General features: G+C 40.0%; 1 protein-coding gene across 1 annotated transcript in view; it reads right to left on the reverse strand.

Moving 5' to 3' along the window:
• The window catches only part of GALNT13 (polypeptide N-acetylgalactosaminyltransferase 13), a 248,906-nt gene that overhangs the window by 138,655 nt on the left and 84,261 nt on the right, over positions 1-25,990 (reverse strand). The window contains 1 exon segment of the mRNA XM_058192641.1: positions 20,328-20,496. Within this exon segment, the coding sequence (XP_058048624.1) occupies positions 20,328-20,496 (169 nt within the window).

Genomic DNA, 25,990 nt, shown 5'->3' on the forward strand with positions numbered 1-25,990 from the left:
GCGGTTGTCCTTTGAAGAACATCTGACGACCGTCTCCAGGAGAGCTTTTTATCAGGTACGCCTGATTTGCCAGTTGCGCCCCTTTCTAGACCGGGATTCCCTATGCACAGTCACTCATGCTCTCGTCACTTCTCGCCTGGACTACTGCAATGCTCTCTACATGGGGCTCCCCTTGAAGAGCACCCGGAGGCTTCAGTTGGTCCAGAATGCGGCTGCGCAGGTGATAGAGGGAGCCACTCGTGGCTCCCATATAACACCTCTCCTGTGCAAGCTACACTGGCTGCCTGTGGTCTTCCGGGTGCACTTCAAGGTGCTGGTTACCACCTTTAAAGCGCTCCATGGCTTAGGACCGGGTTATCTACGGGATCACCTTCTGCCACCGTTTGCCTCCCACCGACCCGTGCGCTCCCATAGGGAGGGCCTCCTCAGGATGCCGTCAGCCAAACAATGTCGGCTGGCGACCCCCAGGGGGAGGGCCTTCTCTGTGGGGGCCCCTACCCTCTGGAACGAGCTTCCCCCAGGACTTCGTCAACTTCCTGATCTCCGGACCTTCCGCCGCGAGCTGAAGACGTATTTATTTTTCCGCGCAAGACTGGCATAGAATTAGTATTAGCATTTGTAATTTTAAATGGGGTTTTATGGTTTTATGTATTTTAATTTAGGGGCCAAATTTAATAAGTTTTTTAGCACTGTTTTTATTTGTATTGTATCCATTGATTGTTGATTTTATCTGGCTGTGCACCGCCCTGAGTCCTTCAGGAGAAGGGCGGTATAAAAATTATATTATTATTATTATTATTATTATTATTATTATTATTATTATTATTATTATTATCATCATCATCATCATCATCATCATCATCATCATCATCATCTATATCACAGTACACTGGAAGTTCATTATTTGCTTACCTGGAGGGGTTGATCATTCCTTTCCTATGCCCAATGTAATGGCATGTGGGAATGACTTTCAGAGATCAAGGAAAAAGATGCTGCCAAGGGAACGATCAATAAGAGGGATGCCTAACTCATAGCTGTATAGTGGATGGAGCAAGAGGCTCAAGAGAAATCTTGCCTAAGTTCTCAGGCGGCAAAAGAGACAGCTGAGAACTGTACTTTCAGGTTTGCAAGATTCTGCTAATGTTACAATAAAGTAGAATTAGTCTGGTTGCGTTTCCTGTCTGATCTGCTGGTAAGGCTGACACCCAAGGCCAACTCTACCTTCCTTAGAAATGGAAATGAGAATGTATAGAAAAAAAATGATTGAAGTATTTGGGATCCCACAGAAAAATGAGAATGGTTTTAATATCTCTTACAAAAAGACCGCATGTTTCAAAGGCATGGCTTATGTATTGGTTTAGTCATATTTGTGCAAAGTGATTAATATCATTGTTTATGACTGAATATACTACTATACTAGATGACACAGCATCAACAATAGAGACCTTCAAGTTTCTCAGTTCTATAATATCTCAAGACTTAAAATGGATACCTAACATCAAAAACCTTATCAAAAAAGCACAACAAAGAATGATCTTTCTGCGCCAACTCAGAAAGCTCAAACTGCCCAAGGAGCTGCTGATTCAGTTCTACAGAGGAATTATTGAGTCTGTCATCTGCACTTCTATAACTGTCTGGTTTGGCTCTGCAACCAAACAAAACAGACACAGATTTCAACAGATAATTAGAACTGCAGAAAAAACAATTGCTACCAACCTGCCTTCCATTGAGGACCCGTATACTGTATACTGCACGAGTCAAAAAGAGGGCTGTGAAAATATTTACCCCTCACATCCTGCACATAAACTGTTTCAACTTCTACCCTCAAAACGAAGCTATAGAGCACTGCACATCAGAACAACTAGACACAAGAACAGTTTTTTCCCCCATGCTATCACTCTGCTAAACAACTAATCCCCACAACACTGTCGAACTATTTAATAGGGCTATATTACTATTATTATTCTCATCTTTCCTATTACCTATCTCCTTTTCTACTTATGACTATAACTTGTTGCTTGTATCACTATGATTTATATTGTTTTATTTAGTTTCCTAGCATGATTTATGTTGATTGCTTCTTTAGTATCCTATGACTATCACTAAGTGTTGTATCTTATGATTTATGATGAATGTATTTTTATGATGACTATGTTCACAATTTATCACTTATAGCTTTTATGTACACTGAGAACTTATGCACCGAAAACAGCTTCCTTGTGTGCCCAATCACACTTGGCCAGTAAAGAATTCTAAAGAATTACTGACTGATACAAAGGTGATGAGACACCAAGAACATGGAACAAAATCGCATTTGGGCAGCGACAAGAGTGGAACTTCAGGGGGAAAAAATGGACATGAAACAAAAGGAAAGGAGTGAAAGAAATGAGAGTGAAAGCAGAATTGCAGAGGGGAATGAATGCAAATTGGATATAAGTAGTATATAGTATCTGGAATCTGATGAATGTAAAGGGAAAACAATTATGTGCTTACAATTGTGGAGCATATATGCCCATGGTTGAACTGTTGGGATCTTGGTGCTTGCTTCTCTTCTTGCTCACCTTTCATTGCCAGGTGAGGTAACATTATCAGTGACAAAGGGGAGTAGAGTTGGGTATTTCTATGTGGCAATTTGTCTTTCCAGCGTTGATTGGTTATAAACATTCAGCCAGATTCACCTCCTAAGCACATCCTTCCTCATCACATCCTTCTTAACATCCAGATAAGCCAGATCCAAAACCAAACACAAGGAACAATATTAAGAAGGATGTGATGAGGAAGGATGTGCTTAGGGGGTGAATCTGGCTGAAATGTTTACAGATGAAGCTTTTCTCAATGTGGTAATGGTTGATTTGACAGAGTGCTAAGCCTCTGAGAATTCTCTTGCATTTGTGGATCTGCCTTGATCTAAAATATTTACTGTTTCCCAATTGAAATTGTGTTTGAACTAATCGGTACATTGTGAAATTAGGTTTTCATCATTGATTTAATTGATGTTTATGTTCATGGCTGCAGTCTGTCAATCTTCCACTCTACGTGTCTGCTCAACCCAGTGGTTTTTAGTCTGTGATTGTATGTTATAAATTATTCCTGCTTTGTCTTATTTGGCTACTACTATTTCCTTAAGATGCTTTGGATAGATTTTGTGGATTTATGGGCTGAATAAAGAATAATACTTGTAGCTCAGGGTTGAAATGAAGGATCCTTGGTGCTCTCTGAGCTTGGTTGTTTTCTTGCAGATGTTTCATTATCCAAACTAGACATCGTCATCAAGAAAACAAGGCCCCCTCATTTATAGACTACGATGCTGTAGTAGTGTTGTAGTAAAAAGTTTGAGATGTTTTGAGCCATGATAGACTTATCTGGGTTGTGCTGGCTGGAATGTGATTGATTGATTGGATGGACAGACACTCTTTGATGAAGTTGCATAGAACTTATTATATAGATAGCTTATTCCTACTTTTGGAATTCGAGGCTATTGCTGTAGACTTTAGCTTGTCTGTAGAGGATTTTTTTTCCCCACAGGTTCTTTTCTGCTTTGGGGTACTGCTATGATAGTTGAGTATTTGATTACTACAGTGTGGTCACAATCTTGATCTCATAAAAAAGTGTCTATGCAACCAATCATAACCAGCAAAACTCCATTGGACAGAATGATTATTGCCCAAAATGTGAGGGAGGGAGGAAATAGGAAAGATAAATGCATAAAAGTACAAGCGTTAGCCATGATTAGATGAGAGAGAGAAACTGCAGAGTGATTTTAATTGAAATAAAATGCTTCAGAAGTGGGTAAAAAGGTATATAAAGGTGCTCCAGCAGATGAATGGAATTCAAAACAAAGCGACTTTGCACAAAACTGATTTTAAAGACTGCTGGAAGGAGTATTTTAGAGATCATGATATGTTGAAAGAGTAGAACTGGAAAAAATGCTATAGATACCAAATTATTACAATGAAATCATAAACAGTATGAGACTTTGAAATGCGGTAGATGGCATAACGGGAGAAACATTAAGATGGGTATGTTTTTCATAAAGTAGTGCTACACTGTTCTCATGTTGTGATTGTTATGGGTGCATGAACTACATCTGTGCCTGATGACTGGAAGAACGTCATTCATCCATCCTAAAGGAACTGTAGTAAGAGTGAGTACAATTTTAAAGAGATTCATCTGTTAAGTTTGCCTGGGAAAGCATTCTGCAGGATTCTGACTGAAAAGGTAGAAAAAAATGGCCTGAGCAGAATTGAGAGGAAGCAGCGCAGGGCAGCTGAATGCAGAGCAGAGAGTGGGAAAGCCAGATATTTGCTCTTCAGTAGGACACTGAGAAATAGCTGGAGGTAAAATTAAGATCTGAATACAGAATATTTTAAGTGAATATGGAGCTGCAAGTCGGTTACTAAAAAGAACACGACCAGTATATGATGGAAGTAAATATATATCCATCTTTTTTAAAGCAGACAGCCAAGACAAGACTTTTTTTAAAAAATCCTTTACAACAGAAGATTTTAATAATTACATTTTAAAATAATGGATATTCCTTAAGTTGTTTAAATTGCAACTATTAACATTTATGAGTATCATATTACTACTAGCAATATTAATTTTGCGGGTAGTCACTGCTTACTGACCACAATTGGGAGCAGCAACCCCATCACTAAGCAGTGCAATTGATATATTGTGTGACTATGACAGGTTTTTGACCTCACTTCCCCAATGGTAATTATGCCAATCACCGGCAGTCGTTAAGCGAGATACCACATTACAACTTGCAATTTTGCAGGCTTCTCCGTTGCCTCTGCTTGTCAAAAGCTAGCTGTGAGGAACACAAATGGCAATCATATGACAATCAACGAAGCAATCATAAATACCTGCCAGGTGTGAAGCACACAAATCTAAATCACGTAACTGTATGAGGATGTTGCAAGAATCTTGAGAACTGGTCATGAAAGTTACTTTTTCAGCACCACTGTTACTTTTTTGAATGGTCACTAAACAGGTCAATTGTTAAGCAAGATCTACCGGTATTAAGCTCAAGAGGTCCTCAACGTACACCCGCAATTGAGCTCAAAATTTATGTTGCTAAGTGAGAAATTTGTTGAGTGAGTTTTGTCCCATTTGATGGCTTTTCTTGTCACATCCGTTAAGTGAATCGCTGTGGTTGTTAAATTAGTAACACGGTTAAGTGAATCCGGTTTCCCCATTGACTTTGCAAAAGGTGATCAATCCCATGACCCCAGGACACTGCAATTGTCCTAAATGTGAGTCAGTTGTGAAGTATCTGAATATAAATCACACGACTATGGGGATATGCTGCAACAGTTCTAAGTGTGAAAAATGGCCGTAAGTCCAGGGGTGAAATGCTCCCGGTTCGGACCAAATCACCCAATCCGGTAGTGATGGCAGTAGGTGGTTCGGAGAACCGGTAGCAAAAATCCCTGCCCCCCCCCACCATATGCCCAGCTGAGCCGCGCGATCATCTTTTTTTTTTTTCACTTTTAAAAGCATTTTTTCTTTGGCCGAAAAAATGCTTTTAAAAGTTTTTTAAAAAGCCTCTGATGATCGCGCGGCTCAGCCGGGATCATCAGAGCCTTTTAAAAGCATTTTTTCTACAACCTCTTCGGCCGAAGAGGTTGTAGAAAAAATGCCTTTAAAAGGCTCTGGCGATCCCAGCTGAGTTGACTGGTCATCAGAGGCTTTTTTTCTTTTTAAGGGAAAAAAAATGCTTTTAAAAGAAAAGAAAAGCCTCCCACGATCAGGCAACCCAGCTGGGGTCAACAGGGCCTTTTAAAGCATTTTTCTATAACCTCTTGGCCGAAGAGGTTGTAGAAAAAATGCCTTTAAAAGGCTCTGGCGATCCCAGCTGAGTTGACTGATCATCAGAGGCTTTTTTTCTTTTAAAGGCAAAAAAAATGCTTTTAAAAGAAAAGAAAAGCCTCCGACGATCAGGCAACTCAGCTGGGATCATCAGAGCCTTTTAAAAGCACTTTTGGCCACGATCACTTGGTCACATTACCCACGATCACCAAGCCACGCCCACAGAACCAGTAGTAACAAATTTTACATTTCACCACTGCATAAGTCACTTTTTTTCAATGCCATTGTAACTTTGAACAGCCACAAAGTGAACTATTGTAAGTCAAGGATACCTGTATTAGTATTTTAGGAGTAGCCAGTTTGGAGTAGCGGTTAAGGCAAGAGGTTGGAAACTAGGATAGCATGAGTTCTACTCTCCTCTTAAGCATAAAGCCAGCTGGGTGACTTTGGACTAGTCACTCTCTCAGAGCCCTGCCTAGGAAGAGGGCAAAGGCAACCCCACTTCCAAAAAACCTAGCTAAGAAAACTGCAGAGATTTGTCCAGGCAGCCACTAAGAGTCAATGCTGCTTCCTTTGATATAAACCAAAATTCTGCACCCAATCAATTTTTATATTTTGGAGATGATAGATGGGGAAATGTGTCAAGGAAATAGCTCTCCAGTGTTCTATTATGCAGTTTAAATAGATTTGCAGTTTCCAAGAACAAAGAGATTTCACTCACACCTTCAGCTGTCACTGTTCATAATGATGACATGCTGCAAACGTTGGCTTTGAATATCAAGCTTTCCTCGGGGATTCCGAACTCTAAATGCGGCATTAATTTTTTAGAAGTTGTTGTATGTAAGAATTTAATTTACCTAAAAGCTCCAAAAGCTGTTGTGCCAGGGTTCGAACAAAGTAAGAGATGAAGGATTATTCCAGATTAAAACTGTATGTTTTAAGAAGCTAATCATTCCTTCCATATCTGAAATAAGAGAAACGGATAATCTGCAAATTCTTGGCACCTTATCCTAACTGTACTTCTTCATAAAATAAGAATGGTTGCTTAATCTCACGGAAATGCATTCTTTAAAAACCCAAAATTAATTAATAAAAGATGTATTTAATAGGGAGGAAGCATTTTCCCGATCCCTGTCTAGTATTCAACCTGGAAAATTGCTGGGAAAATCGAAATGTTTTGAATGTGTTCTGTAATTCCATGATGTTAAGTGAAAAATCATGATGAATGTCCCATCGTATTCTTAAAAGGCAATTAATAATACATCCAAATAGAGGCCATGATTTGTATGTGAAAGAAAATATGTTTCCTATAATGAGAGATGGTGTTGAAGAAGTAAAAAAATGTCTTCCATTAAAGTCGTTCATGGCTCCCTGAACTGGAAGAAGATGTCATCACGGTTCTGTCTCTCTTTATTTTAAGCAACATAGAATGGATATTGCTGAGAATCAAAGCCAAGACTCTATTATCTACCTAATCTTTTCTTCATGATAGCTCTACAGAAGGTAAGTGAGTGATTAGTGACAAAGGGTGGGGAGGAGAATCTACGACCTAGTGAGGTGGGAAACAGGCCCAAGGCCTACAGAGACCCCAAGGGGCAAGAAGCAGAACATGGGGTGCCTCAAGGGGTGGAGGCGGCCATGGGACTTTGGAATCACATCAGGAGACCATGAGTGAGATTAATTACCATATTTTTCGGATTATAAAACACACCGGTGTATAAGATACACCAAGATTTTGAAGAGGTAAGTAAGAAAAAAAAAGTTTTTGCCCTCCACGGCCACCAGGAGCACTCTGCAGGCCTCCCAAACTTTCTGTGCACCCCATTTTTTGCTCACAGAATGCTCCTGGGGGCCGCACTCTGCAGGCTTCCCAAACCCTTTGCACACCCTGTTTTTGTGAAAAACGGGCCCATTTTTCGCAAAAATGGGAAAAGCGGAGCAGGGTTTCAGGAGGCCAAAAATGACTGTATTCTGTGAACAAGACGCACCAACATTTCCACCCTCTTTTTTTGGGGGGGAAGTGTGTCTTATACTCCGAAAAATACGGTAAGCAAGGCAAACAAATGGTCACCTCAACAACTGTCATAACTTGTGAATTGTAATGGCAGACTTCATTACAGTCCTGAGTTAAGTCTACCTATATATTTTTAAGGAAATTAGGAGAAAGACTACCTAATGAGACAATTCAGTGACCCAATAATACATTAGTTTTTTTATAGGCAATAAGTATAATAATCATGGGGCTGACATGATTCTTTTTGTATGTGTTGTATCTTTTCTACTTTTGTTTGTAAGGTTTTTTATCTGTAAACTGACTCATTGGGAGCTAGATGATCTAGAAACAATATAAACAAATCTATTTTAATATTCAGAAATTAAGTTAGCAGGATTTAGTAAAGCAGCAACATTCTGTATCATTCTCAGCTTCCTAGCTCAGAATTTGCTAATAGGTTTAACATAACCTTCAAGGTTGTATTTCACAAAGCAGGTAACGGGTGTGTTGATTTCATTTTCGTCCTAAAATTGGATTTCTGTCAAGAAAACCAAAGCAGGAATTAAAACAATAATTCTGTGACAAATCAGATTTTTAAGCTATGAAAAAAAAAGTGATTGCTTATGTATCTGTTTGTATGTTTTTATTACGAGATGTTGGTATTTACCGTCTACTAATTAATGTTGTCAAGTTATACGTATGAGTTTTATTCCCTCAATTCTGGAAAGAATCTATTCACAAATGCAATAAGACCGCATTTACGATCAGCAGGTGCCAACATATCATTATGTTATTTTATTTGTATTCCAGTAAAGTAAATAATAAAGAAATAACATACCAAAATTAATCTTTTGTATATTTGGGTATATGGAGAAAAAACTGAATTAAATGATAACCATCACTTACTTTAAATTCTGATCATATCTATTGACTTAACTTTTTTTTGACTTGTGGATGATTTTATTCTGAATATAGTGGTAAACATGAATGGGTTGCCAAGAACCGAAATTTTGAGCACATGATGATGGGCTTCGAGGACCAGCCACAATTTGTTGCTGCTGTAGTGCTGTCATAATTTTGAACAGCTACTGAATGAATGGTCATTAAGCAAGAACTAGCTGTATTTATCACATTCTTTTTTTGAATCATCAAATATACAGTAAATTTTGTTTTTTATATCTATAGCTTTTTCAATTACCTGATGAAAACTAAATTCTAGTCTGCACACTCCAATGCCATCATATAATTTCACTGTATTTCTAAATTTTGCTCATTTCACCACTAGTATTCTTGCAGTGAGAATTCTGCCAAACACCTTTTCAGGCACACTTAACAAACTATCATCTATCAGAATAATTTTCATTCATTCTGAATTTTGCACATTTTTTGTCCAAACTCACCTCTGATTATTTTATTATTATATTCTATTATTTTCCAGCGGATTGAATAATGTGCAACTGTCACCAGCCGGGTCTACCCAGGATTGAAAAGCATTATATTGCAATGCTCTGCCTCTTTAGGACATTTGAGCAAAGTTACAATGCATGTACAAAAGTGGTGGGGTTTGCATCACAGCAATGCAATGTTGCTCTTGGTATTTGCTTCTTCCTTCTCCTCCTCCTCCTCCCCTTGAGGGTGTCTCTGCAGCAACCTGCAGATTCCTACTTTTGCAACAACCAATTCTTTGGCATTCATTTCCTTTTGTTCTTCACTTCCTCCAATGTGTTCATTAATTGCATTACACAGTATCAGACTCCTTTCCAAATCTATTATACACAGATGGGCCAGTAAATATTGACCTCTGCTGCCCATTAAGGCTTTGGTTAATCAAGGCTTTAACATAATGCTTTTAACACAAGATATAGACTAAGTTGCTGATCTTAGTCCCATACCACACACAGCATTCCTTGCTAATGGTAAGGACAGCACATTTTGGTCAGTAAACCACAAGGGTATCCATGACCAGTTTTACCCCAAATGTGCTGATGTTTTATGCAATTAGGATCTATAATCTAGTTTTTAACTTCAGTGTAGCATTGCATGCATCGGATCAGCAAAGAGAGCTATGTAATATACTGATACATATCCAAGATTCATATCTTGCACCTCGTGTAATTATTCTAGTTAGAGGCAAATTCATATTCACCACTTTCGTTCTGACACCAGTTCCAAGGTAGTGGGAAATATGTAACTAATCACACTATTCCAAAGTTTTGAAATATAATAGGGAAGCTAGAGAGAAGAGCTTCTATTATAAAATCACAACTTTTTCTAACATGCCCCAACAACTCTTCCTTCTGCAACTAAGTAGATCAGACTTCTGCTAGAATTATTTGATATAGAAATGTTTTTTGTTCTTATTATTCTACCTCTGGTGTGTACAAACTGATGCCATAATTTCCCTTTCTTTCTTGTACAATTCATAGAAGAGATTTCTAAATGTGCTCATCTCAAAATATTATTTTTTGTCCCACCCAGTTAGAGGATCAATGTACAAATGTTATGATGGAGGAGGAGAGTTAAAATTTATTTTCTTATGAATGTATTGGTGAGGTAGGAAGAAGATATTAGCCAGTTCAGAACAGATAACCAAGATGAAAGTAAGAGAAATCAAAGCTATTGAAGGATCTCATTATTATTAGATTTTTATCCCTCCTGTATTATTTTATAAGTAACTCAAGGTGGCGAACATATCCAGCTCTCCTTCCTCCTCCTATTTTCCCCACAATAACTACACTGTGAGGTGAATTGGGCTGGGAGAGAAGGACCTGCCTTTCATACCTAAGACAAGACTAGAACTCACCATCTCCTGGTTTCTATCCAGGTGCCTTAACCCACTAGACCAGTGGTTCTCAACCTTTATAGTGCTGCGACCCCTTTAATACAATTCCCCACGATGTGGCAACCCCTTTAATACAATTCCCCATGATGTGGCGACCCCAACCATAAAATTATTTTCATTTTGAATTTATTGCGCCTGAAGCCGTATTGGCTAGCGATCTGAACTGCTTGCGATTGCCTTGAGGACGGAGGCAATAAAGCGGAGACTCCTCCCCTATTAAGTTTATCGCGCCTGAAGCCAGATTAGGCTAGCAATTGGGAGTGATTGCAGCTGGCTTGAGAGGGAGACATCAGAGCAAAGATTTCTCTCTTTTTTTAATTCATCACGCCTGAAGCCGAATTCGGCTAGCGATTTGAAGAGCCTGCATCTGGCTTATGGAGTCAACCACTGGAGCGCGATTCTTCGACTCGCAAGTATACTTCCCATATTTCCGATGGTCTTAGGCGACCCCTGGCAAATCGTCATTTGACCCCCAACGGGGTCCCAACCCACAGGTTGAGAACTGCTGCACTAGACCAAACTGGCTCTTTATGGAGCATAAAGAATCAATTATGCATAGAACTACTACACATAGGAATGTTATTGACAGCATATTATATTTTTCAATTATTTGGATTATTTTAAGGATTAATGTTGTAAATTGTTGTCCTGTGGACTATTTTTGCAGTTTACCAGAGGCAGTTGAGAAATGCCATAAAACAAACAGCCTTGCCTTTTAGATAGGACTGACTGATTAGGCTAATGAGTCACTCTGATGCCCCAATTTTCCCTAATGTCAACTGGCTCTTGAAGTTGCTGCCTTCACTCCTGCTCTTAAGTTTTCTTAGCTGTGGCTGTCCATGCAAACGGAAGCCAAACTACAGGAAGAAAGCAATTTCACGGTTGAACAGCCTTGCACCATTAAGTCAGAAAACAGAGTTACACTCATTTCACAAGGCAGATTCTGCTGCCAATGAGATGCACTAACAACTTTCTCCCAACACATAGGGAGGATTTAAAAAGGGGTCGGGGAGGAAATAATGGAAGTGCCTCCTTTCCAAATGCAGTTCTTTAAAAGCCCTGTAATAAGGATTGCATGACTTTTATTACAGTCATTAACTTTTTTGAAAGTCCGATTTTGGAGGGGAAAAACTTAAATGATTCCTACATTATGCCACATCTTCAAACACTTTATTGGTACGGCCTATGGACTGGTTCCTGGTTGTCGCAATCCTAGGCTGGAAATAATCATTATAGTTTTAAATGGTGCTTCTGAAATGCATACAGGTAGCCCTCGACTTACGACCACAATGGAGCCCAGAATTTATGTTGGGTAAGTGAAAAATTTGTTAAGTGAGTGTTGCCCAATTTTACAAATTTTCTTGCCACAGTTGTTAAGTGTATCTGGCTTCCCCATTGACTTTGCTTGTCAGAAGGTCACAAAAGGGGATCCTGTGACCCTGGGACACTGCGACCGCCATAAATATGAGTCAGTTGTCAAGCATCCAAATGTAAATCATGCGACTATGGGAATGCTGCAATGGTCATAAGTGTGAAAAATGGTCATAAGTCACTTTTCTCAGTGCCGTTGTAACTTCGAACAGTCACTAAACGAACTGTTGTAAGTTGAGGACTACCTGTATAAGATAGTTAATTATTCCTATCTTGCAAATGAAGAAGAGAAAATGGAAGTTCTGTTGGCAATATTCAGGGATGGTTGCAAGTGGTGGGATTCCAATTTTTTTACTACCAGTTCTGTGGGCGTGGCTTGGTGGGTGTGGCATGGCTTGGTGGGCGTGGCAGGGGAAGGATACTGTAAAATCTCCATTCCTTCCCCACTTCAGGGGAAGGTTACTGCAAAATCCCCATTTCCTCCCAATCAGCTGGAACTCGGGAGGCAAAGAATAAATGGGGGCGGGGCCAGTCAGAGGTGGTATTTACCGGTTCTCCGAACTACTCAAAATTTCTGCTATCGGTTCTCCAGAACTGGTCAGAACCTGCTGAATACTACATCTGGCTGGTTGGTGCATAATTTGTCCCTAGGCGAGTTAGTAAGTAAGGGCCGGTGAATGGCGCAGGCTGGTAAGGCCTGTTATTAAGAACAGCCTGTTATTAAGAACACAAAGCCTGCAATTACTGCAGGTTCGAGCCCGGCCCAAGGTTGACTCAGCCTTCCATCCTTTATAAGGTAGGTAAAATGAGGACCCAGATTGTTGGGGGGGCAATAAGTTGACTTTGTAAAAAATATACAAATAGAATGAGACTATTGCCTTATACACTGTAAGCCGCCCTGAGTCTTCGGAGAAGGGCGGGGTATAAATGTAAACAAAAAAAAAAAAAAAAGTAATAGAAGAATTTCCTTTAATGACGAACGCCATGGCATGGAATAGGGATTGAAACCAATACTTTGCCAGATAGCACATTTCTGGAAAGGAAAAAAAAACAGTGGCATGGCACTGTGAACTTGATAGCAGATGCCTTTATTTGTTGTTTGCTTTGTTTTATTCAGAACTGACACACACTTGATGTTTAGTTGCCCTTTGGAAATACAACAGCTCTTTTGATATACTTTATAATTAAGTGAATGTTTATTTACATAACATCACAGATCTTTTCCTAGAGAAGACAAAGCCTGTATTTCTGCCCTTGAACCTGTCACTATGTAAGAAGACAAGAATATTAAACTGACACCAGATACTAAGCAAGGAACCTGTTTTATTATTTTGTGACTTCTTGGCTCATTTCTCATAATCTTCTGACCATTTAAGTAAAGAGAGTCTCAATTGACCTCTCGATTTATGGTGACAGAATGTAGATCCACTCAACATTTGCATGATACAATGTAGTAATAACATGCACATTGTGGAATTTTATATACAGACCCTCGACAAGCCCAATTAAGCCATTTTAAACTTTAAAGTTCGGATAATTTTATTCTGTTACACAATCAGTTAGCCTGTTTCTCAACAGTCCCTCCCCACATTGTCATTTAATCTCATTTTATATTTCTTTCATATATATTGTATTGTGTGTTTTCTACAGCACCTAAGGGAGAATTTCTATTAAAAGAAAGGGATTTATTTATTTATTACATTTATATACAGTAACTACCCACTCAGATCAAACTCTGGGTGGATTAAGTGGAAGTCTCTTCTTTCCAATCACAGGTCTTTAAAAACCTTGTATTAAGGATTGCGTAACTTTTATTACAGCATTTAATCTTTATTTAAAAGACTAACTTTTGGAGACAAAAACACCTAAACATCTGAAAGATGGGATAAAAAGCTTCAAATAAATAATCAGATGGTGCTAATATGTTTAATGCTATACAGTTTACTATTTATCTGTTTGCAGTGGTTGGCTTCACCTTTCATAGTTTATTTTAATCAGAATTTGGAAGTCAAATAACCATGTTATGATAGTGGCCTGCTTCATATATAATATTAAGCCATAAATGAAGATTTGCAATTGTATTGCCTAAATTCATATATCACACTAAGATAAAACCAAATAAATTACATTAATATTAGAAGCTGGCTGTCTTCAGAACTACTCTGGTGGCGTACAGTTTAAAAAACAGAAAAACTGAAAAAGAAAGAAATTCCTGGGGATTTTGGGGAAAGAAATGGTGAACAGAGGAAAGCTCAGATTTTAATGGTGTCGATGACTGAAGCAGAATGAAGAGCTGGACAAAGAGAGGAACTGAGATTGTCCACAAGTGCTCCAGACCAGAGGTCTCCAACCTTGGCAACTTTAAGACTTGTGGACTTCAACTCCCAGAAGGGATCTTAGAGGTCTTCTAGTCCAAGCCCCTGCTCAGCTAGCTTTCTGGCTGAGGAACTCTGAGAGTTGAAGTCCCCAAGTTTTAAAGCTGCCATGATTGAAGATCCCTGCTCCAGACAGTTGTTCCTTATGAAGAGACCAAAAGACAACAGTCTGCAGCAAGTTTAGAAGTTTAGAGCTCTGGAAGACGATCTTTCTGCTCAAGTGTAATTGGCATCTTCAAAAGAACACAATTGTTTTCTAACTGCTTTCAGAAATTGCTTGTTAATTGCTTTTCAGCTATTAAGGAACCTTTGAATATGGTAGATAAATTTTGCAGGACCAGGATAGTTTCTTTCAACCCTTAGTGAAAGAAGTTTTAAATACAAGTTTTAATGACTTATAAAATTCTTTTGAAATAAACAGGAAAAAAGGGTGTTGAGAACTTTTGAAAAGTTACAAATGGACTAATCCTTCCCATGAAAAAATGATTTTCTTTCTATTACTATTAAATGAATAACAGAGTTGGAATTACAATTCAGGAACAGAATTAAAACAGAATTACAATTAAAACTATGACTAATAAAACAATTATAATTTGAGAACACTTAAACTGAAGTGTCTTCTGTCTTACTAACCCAGAATGGAGCATAATACCATGCTTTCCCAAAAATAAGACTGGGTCTTTTATTAATTTTTGCTCCAAAAGACGCATTAGGGCTTATTTTCTGGTTAGGTCTTATTTTGGGGAAAATATGGTAGTAAAAGCATCCATCTGGCTGACAAATTTAACTGGGGCTTATTTTGGGGGTAGGGCTTATATTACGAGCATCCTGAAAAAATCATGCTAGGACTTATTTTCCAGTTGGGTCTTATTTTCAGGGAAACAGTATTTTAACATTGGACACATTGAAGGATATTTTTGAACAATGGACATAGAAGTTAGTTTTAATAGTGTCTGCTTCTATAGACAGACTGTTTAAAAGGTGTTATGAAAGAGGTACAGGTTTTACTGGATAAAAGTGAGATTGATCTGAAAGTGGATTTAAAAATGACAGGCTACAATGATATAGAAAAACATATCACACTGGACCCATAAATGAAATTGGCTGGTGTCCAATAATCAAAAGGAACATAGAAAATAATAAACCAAGAGTGACTTGAATAACTTTCTATATTGCATTTACAAAAGAGGCTTGTCAAAGCTCAGAAGGGACAAGAACAAAATGAAAAGAACTCAAATTCTAGGATATTATTTGTTTACAGATAAGGGGACATGGGAAGAAGAGATCTTTTTATATATATATATTTTAAGAGAAGGTAGCAAGTTGTTTGGACATGTAATGAAGGAGAAAGTGATCTCTTTATATTCTTGTTTTTCTTTATTATATTCTTATTTTTTCCCTTCTTTTCTATTTTTGTTTCTTTTTTCTTTTTTACATTTTCTATTTTTTTTTCTTTTTAGTTTGCATTACTTTATTTTTTAATTGTAATTTTAAATTTTTAAAAAAGGAGAAACATGAAGCATAAAAAATTATAATTTCCCATATACAAAACAGCCACAACTGCTGAAACAGTTCCACAAGCATGTTTCTCAGAGGCTTCAACCACTTTTTGGGTGAAGGCATTTCAGATCCAGAAAAACCTTCCATCTGGCAAATCCATCTCTACCTAACTGAACAATATCCCAATACCTGGTTTTGGAAACATCAAAACATGGATCAAAAAAAGAAATATAACATGGACAGAAACCAGGATATCAGCTTTCTGCCACAAAGTATCTGGGATAATATGAAAGGTAACCATCACACATTTTTATCTTTCATTCTTTAAATCCTGTTTTTTATTATGTTCATACTAAAATGTAAAAAATGGCTACTATATGCCATCAGTTGGTTACCCCAGGGTAAAGCTGTTTAAGGTAAAGGTAAAAGTTCCTCTCGCACATACGTGCTAGTCATTCCCGACTCTAGGGGGTGGTACTCATCTCCGTTTCTAAGCTGAAGAGCCTGCGCTGTCTGAAGATGTCTTCGTGGTCATGTGGCCAGCATGACTAAATGCCAAATGTGCACGGAACGCTGTTACCTTCCCACCAAAGGTGGTCCCTATTTTTCTACTTGCATTTTTACATGCTTTTGAACTGCTAGATTGGCAGAAGCTGGGGCAAGTAACGGGAGCTCACTCCATTACACGGCACTAGGTAGTCGAACTGCTGAACTGCCGACCTTTCTGATCAACAAGCTCAGCGTCTTAGCCACTGAGCCACCACGTCCCATTTTGAAAAAGCTGTTTAAAAACTGTTTAGAAAAGGAATGACTATAACTGAGGACTCTGTATTTTTCTTTATTTGTCTGTTAGCTGTTTACCAAGCTCAAGAGCTATGAATGTGATCAAGTACTTTGATCTTATATAAGAATATCAATATGAACAAAGAGTGTTATTGCTTTGCTTGACAATACTGATACACACGGACTCATCATTTTACATAAATTGGTCTTGGATTTCACATTATATTGTTCAAATATATTTTTAGTATCGCTGCTGTTCAGCGTAACCATCTCCTTATTCTATAAACATTTATGTTCAGTAATGTTTCAGTAATGATTTTCTGTATTTAGAACAGTTACAGTGCAAATGCAGAGATTCCACCATTGTAAAAGCCGCAGGAGGAGAAGTAGCATTTCTTAATATGAAAAGCATGGAAACTTGCAACTTTTGTAGTAGTGGCCAATTCTAAGTGAAAAGCATCAGAAGAGACAAGGCCATTATGTCAACCACAGAGCTTGGAGCAGGAAGACTTCAAAACTGAAGGCATTCAAATCATTTTTCACAAAGCAACCTTCAAATATCCCAAAGGTGCTTTTTCAAGAGGCAACTGGACTTTCTGGTTTTTCTTTGAAGATGTTTCACTTCTCATCCAAGAAGCTTCTTCAGCTGCCTCTTGAAAAAGCACCTTTGGGACAACTATGATCTGGATGACTGAGAATCTCCGTAGACATCCTTCAAATATATAGTAAAACACTGACAGGTGGGTTAAATTTAGAGATATTGTTCGCCTATATCTATTTTCTCTTCGAACTATTCAACAAAGTCTAGGTACTTATCTGCATTCTATCATTGTGCCAATGAAGCACAAAGTACAGAGCATACCAACCAGAAGCTGTCTCCCCCTGTCCCCCCATCAGTTTACATAATCAACACACATTCTCATTACCATTTTCAGTTCTGTATACCTGCACTGCACTCCGAATCCATATGAAATATTTACATTCATTTCCATCAATAATTTCCCTACAGGTTTCTTTATCTCCTATAAGACAGCCTGTCTGCCACAATTCTATAAACAACGTATATTCCTGAGTTTATCTAGCTTTTATACCTGCATATATGCATTTCTCCGAGCAACTTCAGTCTTATGCCTAATGCTTGCTTCCCACCCACCCACCCACCCGCCAGACATACTAGCAATTTCTATCTGGCAATCTAGTGCTTGGATTCAGGATTCATTCAGGACTCCTTTGTTTCTTGTGGTACAAGATTCAAACCAGGTTTTGATACCAGCTCATGTCATTCCCCACCTATCTATATATCATGATTCATACATGGTAAAGATGCCAGTACCACAACTATGAAGTTCAAGGCACTTACGTAGCATTTCACAGCATGATTGCCCAGAATTCCCAGTGAGCTCAAATTTATTTATTTATTTATTTTATTTTATTTTATTTAATTTTTATACCGCCCTTCTCCCGAAGGACTCAGGGCGGTGTACAGGCAAAAGTAAAAACAACACAATATACAAATTAAAATACCTTTTAAAAACTTATTAAATTAGCCTGAAATTAAAATTTTCCATACTAAAAACCCCATTTAAAATTAATAAAATTTCCCCTTAAAACTAATTTAAGCCAGCCCCGCGCGAATAAAAAGATGTGTTTTTAGTTCGCGACGAAATGTCCGGAGGTCAGGTATTTGACGTAACCCGGGGGGAAGCTCATTCCAGAGTGTGGGTGCCCCCACAGAGAAGGCCCTTCCCCTGGGGGCCGCCAGCCGGCATTGTTTGGCGGACGGCACCCTGAGGAGTCCCTCTCTATGGGAGCGTACGGGTCGGTGGGAGGCATGTGGTAGCAGCAGGCGGTCCCGTAAGTACCCAGGTCCTAAGCCATGGAGCGCTTTAAAGGTCATTACCAACACCTTAAAGTGCACTCGGAAAGCCACAGGCAGCCAGTGCAGCCTGCGCAGGATCGGTGTTACATGGGAGCTACGTGTAGCTCCCTCTATAACCCGCGCAGCTGCATTCTGGACTAACTGAAGCCTCCGAGCGCACTTCAAGGGGAGCCCCATGTAGAGAGCATTACAGTAATCCAAGCGAGAGGTAACGAGCGATGAGTGACCGTGCATAAGGCCTCCCGATCAAGGAAGAGCGCAACTGCCGAACCAGGCGAACCTGGTGGAAGGCCCCCCTGGAGACGGCCGTCAAATGATCTTCAAACGACAGCCGATCGTCCAGGAGGACACCTAAGTTGCGCACCCTATCCTTTGGGGCCAATAACTCGCCACCAACAGCCAGCCGCGGCTGCAGCTGACTGAATCGGGGTGCCGGCATCCACAGCCACTCCGTCTTGGAGGGATTAAGCTTGAGCCTGTTTCTCCCCATCCAGACCCGTACGGCTTCCAAACACCGGGACAGCACTTCAACAACTTCATTGGGGTGGTCCGAGGGGGAAGAGTACAGCTGAGTGTCATCAGCGCATTGCTGGTATCTCACCCGAAACCACTGATGATCTCACCCAACGGCTTCATGTAGATGTTGAACAGAAGGGGCGAGAGAATCGACCCCTGAGGGACCCCACAAGTGAGGCCCCTCGCGGCCGACCTCTGCCCCCCTGCCAACACCGTCTGCGACCGGTCAGAGAGATAGGAGGAGAACCACCGATATACCGTGCCTCCCACTCCCAATCCCCCAACCGCGCAGCAAGATACCATGGTCGATGGTATCGAACGCCGCTGAGAGGTCTAATAGGACCAGGGCAGAGGAATAACCCCTGTCCCGAGCCCTCCAGAGATCATCCACCAATGCGACCAAAGCTGTCTCCGTGCTGTATCCGGGTCGGAAGCCGGACTGGAACGGGTCTAGATAGACGTCTTCATCCAGGTATTGGGGTAGCTGTCGTGCCACTCTCTACACGCGCACTCTCTACAACCTTCGCAACAAAGCGAAGGTTGGAGACTGGATGATAATTACCCAAAATAGCTGGGTCCAGGGAGGGCTTCTTAAGGAGGGGTCTCACCACCACCTCTTTCAAGGCGGCAGGGAAAACCCCTTCCAACAAAGAAGCGTTGATAATCCTCTGGAGCCAGCCTCGTGTCACCTCCTGAGTGGCCAGTACCAGCCAGGAAGGGCACGGGTCCAGTAAACATGTCGTGCCGTGAAGCCTCCCCAACAACCTGTCCACGTCCTCGGGAGCCACAGGGTCAAACTCATCCCAAATGGACTCAACAAGACGTGCCTCCTCTCCCTCGCTTGGATCATCCCAAATTCGATCCAGACCGTCCCTCAGCTGAGCGATTTTATCGTATAGATAACCGCTAAACTCCTCGGCTCGTCCTGCAAAGGTCATCCGCACCTCCTGATGTAGGAGAGAGCGGGTGACCCGAAACAGGGCGGCCGGGCGGTTATCTGCCGACGCAATGAGGGTGGAGGCGTAGGAACGCCTCGCTTCCCTCATTGCCACTAGGTAGGTCCTAGAATAGGACCTAACTAGTGTCCGATCAGTTTCGGAGCGACTGGACCTCCAGGTGCTCTCCAGGCGTCTTCTCCGGCGTTTCATCTCCCTCAGCCCCTCGGAAATCAAATGGATTGATTTCTGTATAGTATAACCACATATGGAAATATAAATAAAGCATTTAAGTGCCAAGATCTATATATCAACTCACCCTTCTAATCTTACATCAGGCAAACTTCGGTTGAATGCGATCATGTCACTAGCCATAAGATTAAATTGGTTGATTTTAAAAAGCTCTTTCATTTTTTCCTGATCATCCTTGGGAATGAGAACTGCTTTTCCCATCTCTCCCGGTCCTTCTTGGCTTCTTGACATAACAGCTGCAAAAGAAGATATTAAAAAAACATAAATACGTGTTTTTAATCATTCTGCATGGTTCTCATCGCTTTGGTTACATTTTTTTTTTTTTGAAATCTGGAATCCATAAGCTACGGGGCTTTTTTTTAATTTTGCTTGTGGATTCTGACTTTCAAACCTACATTTCATGAAAAGTTGGAATTAGCAGTTGATCTGAAAATCAGAATTTGAGAAATACCCAGCTTTGGGGAAATCATACCAAACAATTTATAACAGTTCATTCTCACAGTACATTCCATGATCTCAATGTTATCCTTGCCATAATCATGCAGACACATATTAGAGTCATGTAAGATTAAAGGTGACACCGCTACACAAACCTACCAGCTCTTGTCTAACATTTGTCTGAAAAAGAATGCTTGCAAACAGGGTTCTTCAGGAATCCGATCTGCTCTAAACATGCTAATCAAACAGGGGAGATCAAAGTACATAATGTAAGATCAGCAGAAGGAATCACATCTCCATATAGCTGAAATGGAACGCACTAAAAGAAATGGATAAAACTTTTATTTTATTAATGATTGGCACACGCTTATTGGCAAAATTTAGTTATTCATACTGTATACCTGATGCTACAGTCAAATATTTTGGAGATTTTGGAGAGTCAAGTCTCAAAGGTTCTTTGTTTGTTGATTTTATTTTATTAAAGCAGCCAAGGAGAATGTGCTGGTGGAGAGATCTTAAATTATCAGTCGCTCGATCTCAGTGCCTACTAAAATAATCAGTGATCATTGGAGATCATGAGAAAATTAACTATATCTAGGTAACAACAAATCAGGAGAAGCTGTTCTGAATGAACCTGTTATCTGAGCTTAACTATCACCATTATACCATTGCTAACGCATTGTTGAAATTTTTTTTGTTTTGTTTACATTTATACCCCGCCCTTCTCCGAAGACTCAGGGCGGCTTACAGTGTATAAGGCAATAGTCTCATTCTATTTGTATATTTTTTACAAAGTCAACTTATTGCCCCCCCAACAATCTGGGTCCTCATTTTACCTACCTTATAAAGGATGGAAGGCTGAGTCAACCTTGGGCCGGGCTCGAACCTGCAGTAATTGCAGGCTACTGTGTTCTTAATAACAGGCTTTTACCAGCGTGAGCTAAACCGGCCCTTAAATAGAAATTGTCTATTTTGGACTCCATTTTTAACTGGTTCAAATTTTCCACTACTCAAGCTGGTAATGCAACCAGTGCATTCTGTATTACACTATACCGACTATCTCACAATTCTATCCAGCTTCCATCTTTTTAGAGAGAGAAGAATGAAACTTCCTTTCCAGATTATTCTAAGGCTGAGGTCTATCCATATGACTGTGATATACAATTTATAAAAAGAGGTGGGGAGGAAATGGACCTTTAAGGGGAAAAAATAACCAGAGAGAATTAGAAACCAACAGATCAGTAAAATGGATTGTGCTGTCAAGCCTTTAGCAATTTCTTACAGCCCAAAAGGTTAGATTCTCCCAGAGATGTATAATTGAAAGGAAAAACAGGACTCGGTTACAGAATCTTAGAAACCGTTTACGCATACTTTTGCAACCCATTTATCAGTTAAGTTTATATGGGCTGGGATTCCTCAATCCTCTTCCAGACTGCAGCAATGGAGAAGATGCTGATGATTTCCCTGATGTCCTGATCCTTAATATTTTGCAAACTGCCGTCCCCTTTCCTGGATCTTAAGAAGTCCATTACAGATACATCGTGGGTACAGAATCAATTATTTGAGAGAAAGAGAGGGAGTATGATGTGGGCTTGCTGGAACTTCAAACAGAAACCCCCCACATTGCAATACTCTGATGCAGCTCCTATTTGACAAATGAATATGTTCAATAACAGTGATGTAGACAAAGTATAGTACGTTACTGCTGCAAATATTTCTTGCCCTGATAAGCTATTCTGAAACAACTGTGGAATTAAATCGGCACATTTTTTAACTCTACCCAGAACAGTAGAAAAAGGGTATATGAAAGGAAGGAAATAGGAAAAGCCATATAAAGAGTGTGAGTTTGTACGTGTGTGCGTGTATGCGCACATGCATGCCTGTCTTTGTTGACTCCCCGAAACTGCCTGGATTGGAACTTGCAGTTTTCTTAACAAGGTTTTTCAGAAATGATTTGCCACTGTCTGCTTCCTGGGGCTAAGAGAAAGCGACTGGCCCAAGGTCACGCAGATGGTTTCATGCCTATGGCAGGACTAGAACTCACAGATCCCTGGTAGCTCAGAATCTTTATTACCACACCAACATGAAATCCCCTTAAAAGATTTAACACAGCAGCTACAGAGCTCATGGGATTTTACTTCCAGACCTTACCAAACAACTGTCCAATTCTTCATCTATTGATAGCAAATTTCTCAGAACTTGGATAAAACAAAGTGCTTCCAGCTAAAAATAACAATCAAGGGAAATCTTTGATTGCCGTGAAGAAGAAAAGCTTCAGCCATTCTGTTTTCTTCAGAAAGGAAAACCTCTGTCTAGACAACAGTTACACAGATTTAACTGGACGAGCTTTGATTTCAGTAAGTCCGCAGGAAGTTCAAAGCAATGCTAGATGTTATCAACATTTACTTTTCTACCTTGATTGCATGAATACTCTCATGGGTGTCCTTATAGGAAGAAATTCATTCATAATGGAAATCCTGGTGTGTACAAGCAAGTATCCCAAGAGGAATTAATTATACCTAATTCCCAAGAGGAATTAAGGAGGATATTTCTGTTTCCCTATCATCCTGTTGTGCTTTCAGATCTTCTGTGATAGAAACAAGCTCTTACTCAAAAATTAAAATTAAACTATCAGTAATGATAGGATTTTGCTTTCCCTTACCAGCCAACACCCCAGTTTACATCTCCATATATTTAGTTGACCGATCATGTCAAGTACACATACATTGACTGTTCAAATTATCAAGAAATGTAAGAAAACTCTAATGAGATCGCAATCAAAATTGACACTGCAGTTCCTTTTTTGTTCAAACCATTTTTTTGTGTGCCTGCCACAGATTAACCATTTGAACTTTGCGCGTCCCTTCAGATACTTCTACAACTCCAGAGCAGAATTGTATATATGATCCATACGGAAAAATTACAGCACTGTACTGGAAAATCAGAATTTGTTTTGCTGTTGCTGTATTCCCCTTTTAGAAAGAAGAAAAGAAAACCTTAACAGAACAGCAAAAAAAAATAATTATTAATATAATGTAATGTAATGTAATGTAATGTAATGTAATAATATACAGTATGTCACAGAAGTGAGTACACCCCCTCACATTTTGTAAATATTTAAATATATCTTTTCATGTGACAACACTGAACAAATGATGCTTGGCCACAATGTAAAGTAGTGAGTATACAACTTGTATAACAATGTAAATGTGCTGTCCCCTCAAAATAACACAACACGCAGCCACCATGCTGCAGCTTAGTTTCAGGGTCTTGGCAATCTTCTTATAGCCTAGGCCCGTGATGGCGAACCTAAGGCACGCGTGCCACAGATGGCACGTGGAGCCATATCAGTGGGCATGTGAGCTCAGCTCTGGCGCGCACCCGAAAGTAGGAAAATAGTCTGTTTCCTGCCTCTGCAGGGCCTGGTGGGGGAGGGGAAGGCCCATTTTTTGCTCTCCCCAGGCTCCAAGAGAGGCTCTGGAGCCTGGGGAGAGCAAAAAACAGGCCTACTGGGCCCACCATGCTATTGCATGCCAAAAGCGGGGGAAGTGCTTCCCGCCTGGACTATTGCAATGCTCTCTACATGGGGCTGCCCTTGAGGTGCACCCGGAGGCTGCAGCTAGTCCAGAACGCAGCTGCGCGGGTAACACCAATCCTGCGCAGTTTGCACTGGCTTCCTGTAGTCTTTCGGGTGCGCTTCAAGATTCTGGTTACCACCTTTAAAGCGCTCCATGGCTTAGGACCCGGGTACTTACGGGACCGCCTGCTGTTACCTTTTGCCTCCCACCGACCCGTACGCTCACACAGAGAGGGCCTTCTCAGGGTGCTGTCCGCCAAGCAATGTCGGTTGGCGGCCCCCAGGGGAAGGGCCTTCTCTGTCGGAGCTCCTACGCTTTGGAATGAACTTCCCCCAGGTTTACGTCAAGTGCCTGATCTTCGGTCTTTTCGCCGTGAGCTGAAAACGCACCTATTTATTCAAGCGGGACTGGATTAAATTTTTATTGGGGTTATTTATATTTTAAGATTTTAAACTTTTTAAAATTTTCGGCCACAATATAATATGTTTTCTTTTAATTTCTTTTAATCTGTATATACTGTATTTTTACTTGGCTGTACACCGCCCTGAGTCCTTCGGGAGAAGGGCGGTATAAAAATCGAAATAAATAAAATAAAATAAAATAAGTACGGGGGGGGTTGTGCGTGGGGGGCGAGGTACATAGAATTATGGGTGTGGGCACATGAGCATGTGACCCCCCTCACAAACACTCCCCCGCTTTTGACACGTGATGGCAAAAAGGTTAGCCATCACTGGCCTAGGCCATCTTTATGTAGAGCAACAATTCATTTTTTCAGATCCTCAGAGAGTTCATTGACATGAGCTGCCATGTTGAACTTCCAGTGACCAGTATGAGAGAGTGAGAGCGACAACACCAAATTTAACACACCTGCTCCCCCTTCACACCTGAGACCTTGTAACACTAATGCGTCACCTGACATCAGGGAGGGGAAAAGGCTTCTTGGGCCCCATTTGGACATTATCATTTAGGGGTGTACTCACTTTTGTTGCCAGTAGTTTATACAGTAATGGCTGTGTGTTGTGTTATTTTGAGGGGACAGCACATTTACACTGTTATACAAGCTGTATACTCACTACTTTACATTGTAGCCAAGTGTCATTTCTTCAGTGCTGTCACATGAAAAGATATACTTGAATACTTACAAAATGTGAGGGGATGTACTCACTTCTGTGACATACTATAATATATAATTCTCACATGGAATCTGAATCAGCAGCTACACAGACTTTGAGAAAGTGGCAACACAGACCAACAATCTTAACAAGGCTTATCTCATCAAGATTTCCTCTCCTTCTCTTTGGGATGTCAAATTCCAATGATTTGTTGACACAAAGGTCTGCAAAACATCTATTTTATTCTTTTCCCCTTTCAAGTTTAGATCTTCTGGTAGATCAAGGGCAATCTTTGTAAAAAAGGCATTTTTGATTTTTTGGATAATTGATGCAGCTGGACAGACAAAGTGATCAAAAGTTCAAGAAAGAAACTGGTGCAACTGTAAGTAGTTTAAGGTTAAAATATATATTTAGATTAAAATTACTTTATTGCTTTCCAAATTGCTTCATTACGAATAGACATTTTTGCAATGATATGCTTTGGAGAATTATATTGTACAGACAAAACATTACTAGGCAATTAAGTAACCTGGTGTGTATTTTAAGTAGAAACATTGATGTAAGGGATACTGAGATACTGAAATTCCAGGGAATTGTCTTTG

Source organism: Ahaetulla prasina, chromosome 1, assembly GCF_028640845.1.
Source record: "Ahaetulla prasina isolate Xishuangbanna chromosome 1, ASM2864084v1, whole genome shotgun sequence".
NCBI lineage: Eukaryota > Metazoa > Chordata > Lepidosauria > Squamata > Colubridae > Ahaetulla > Ahaetulla prasina.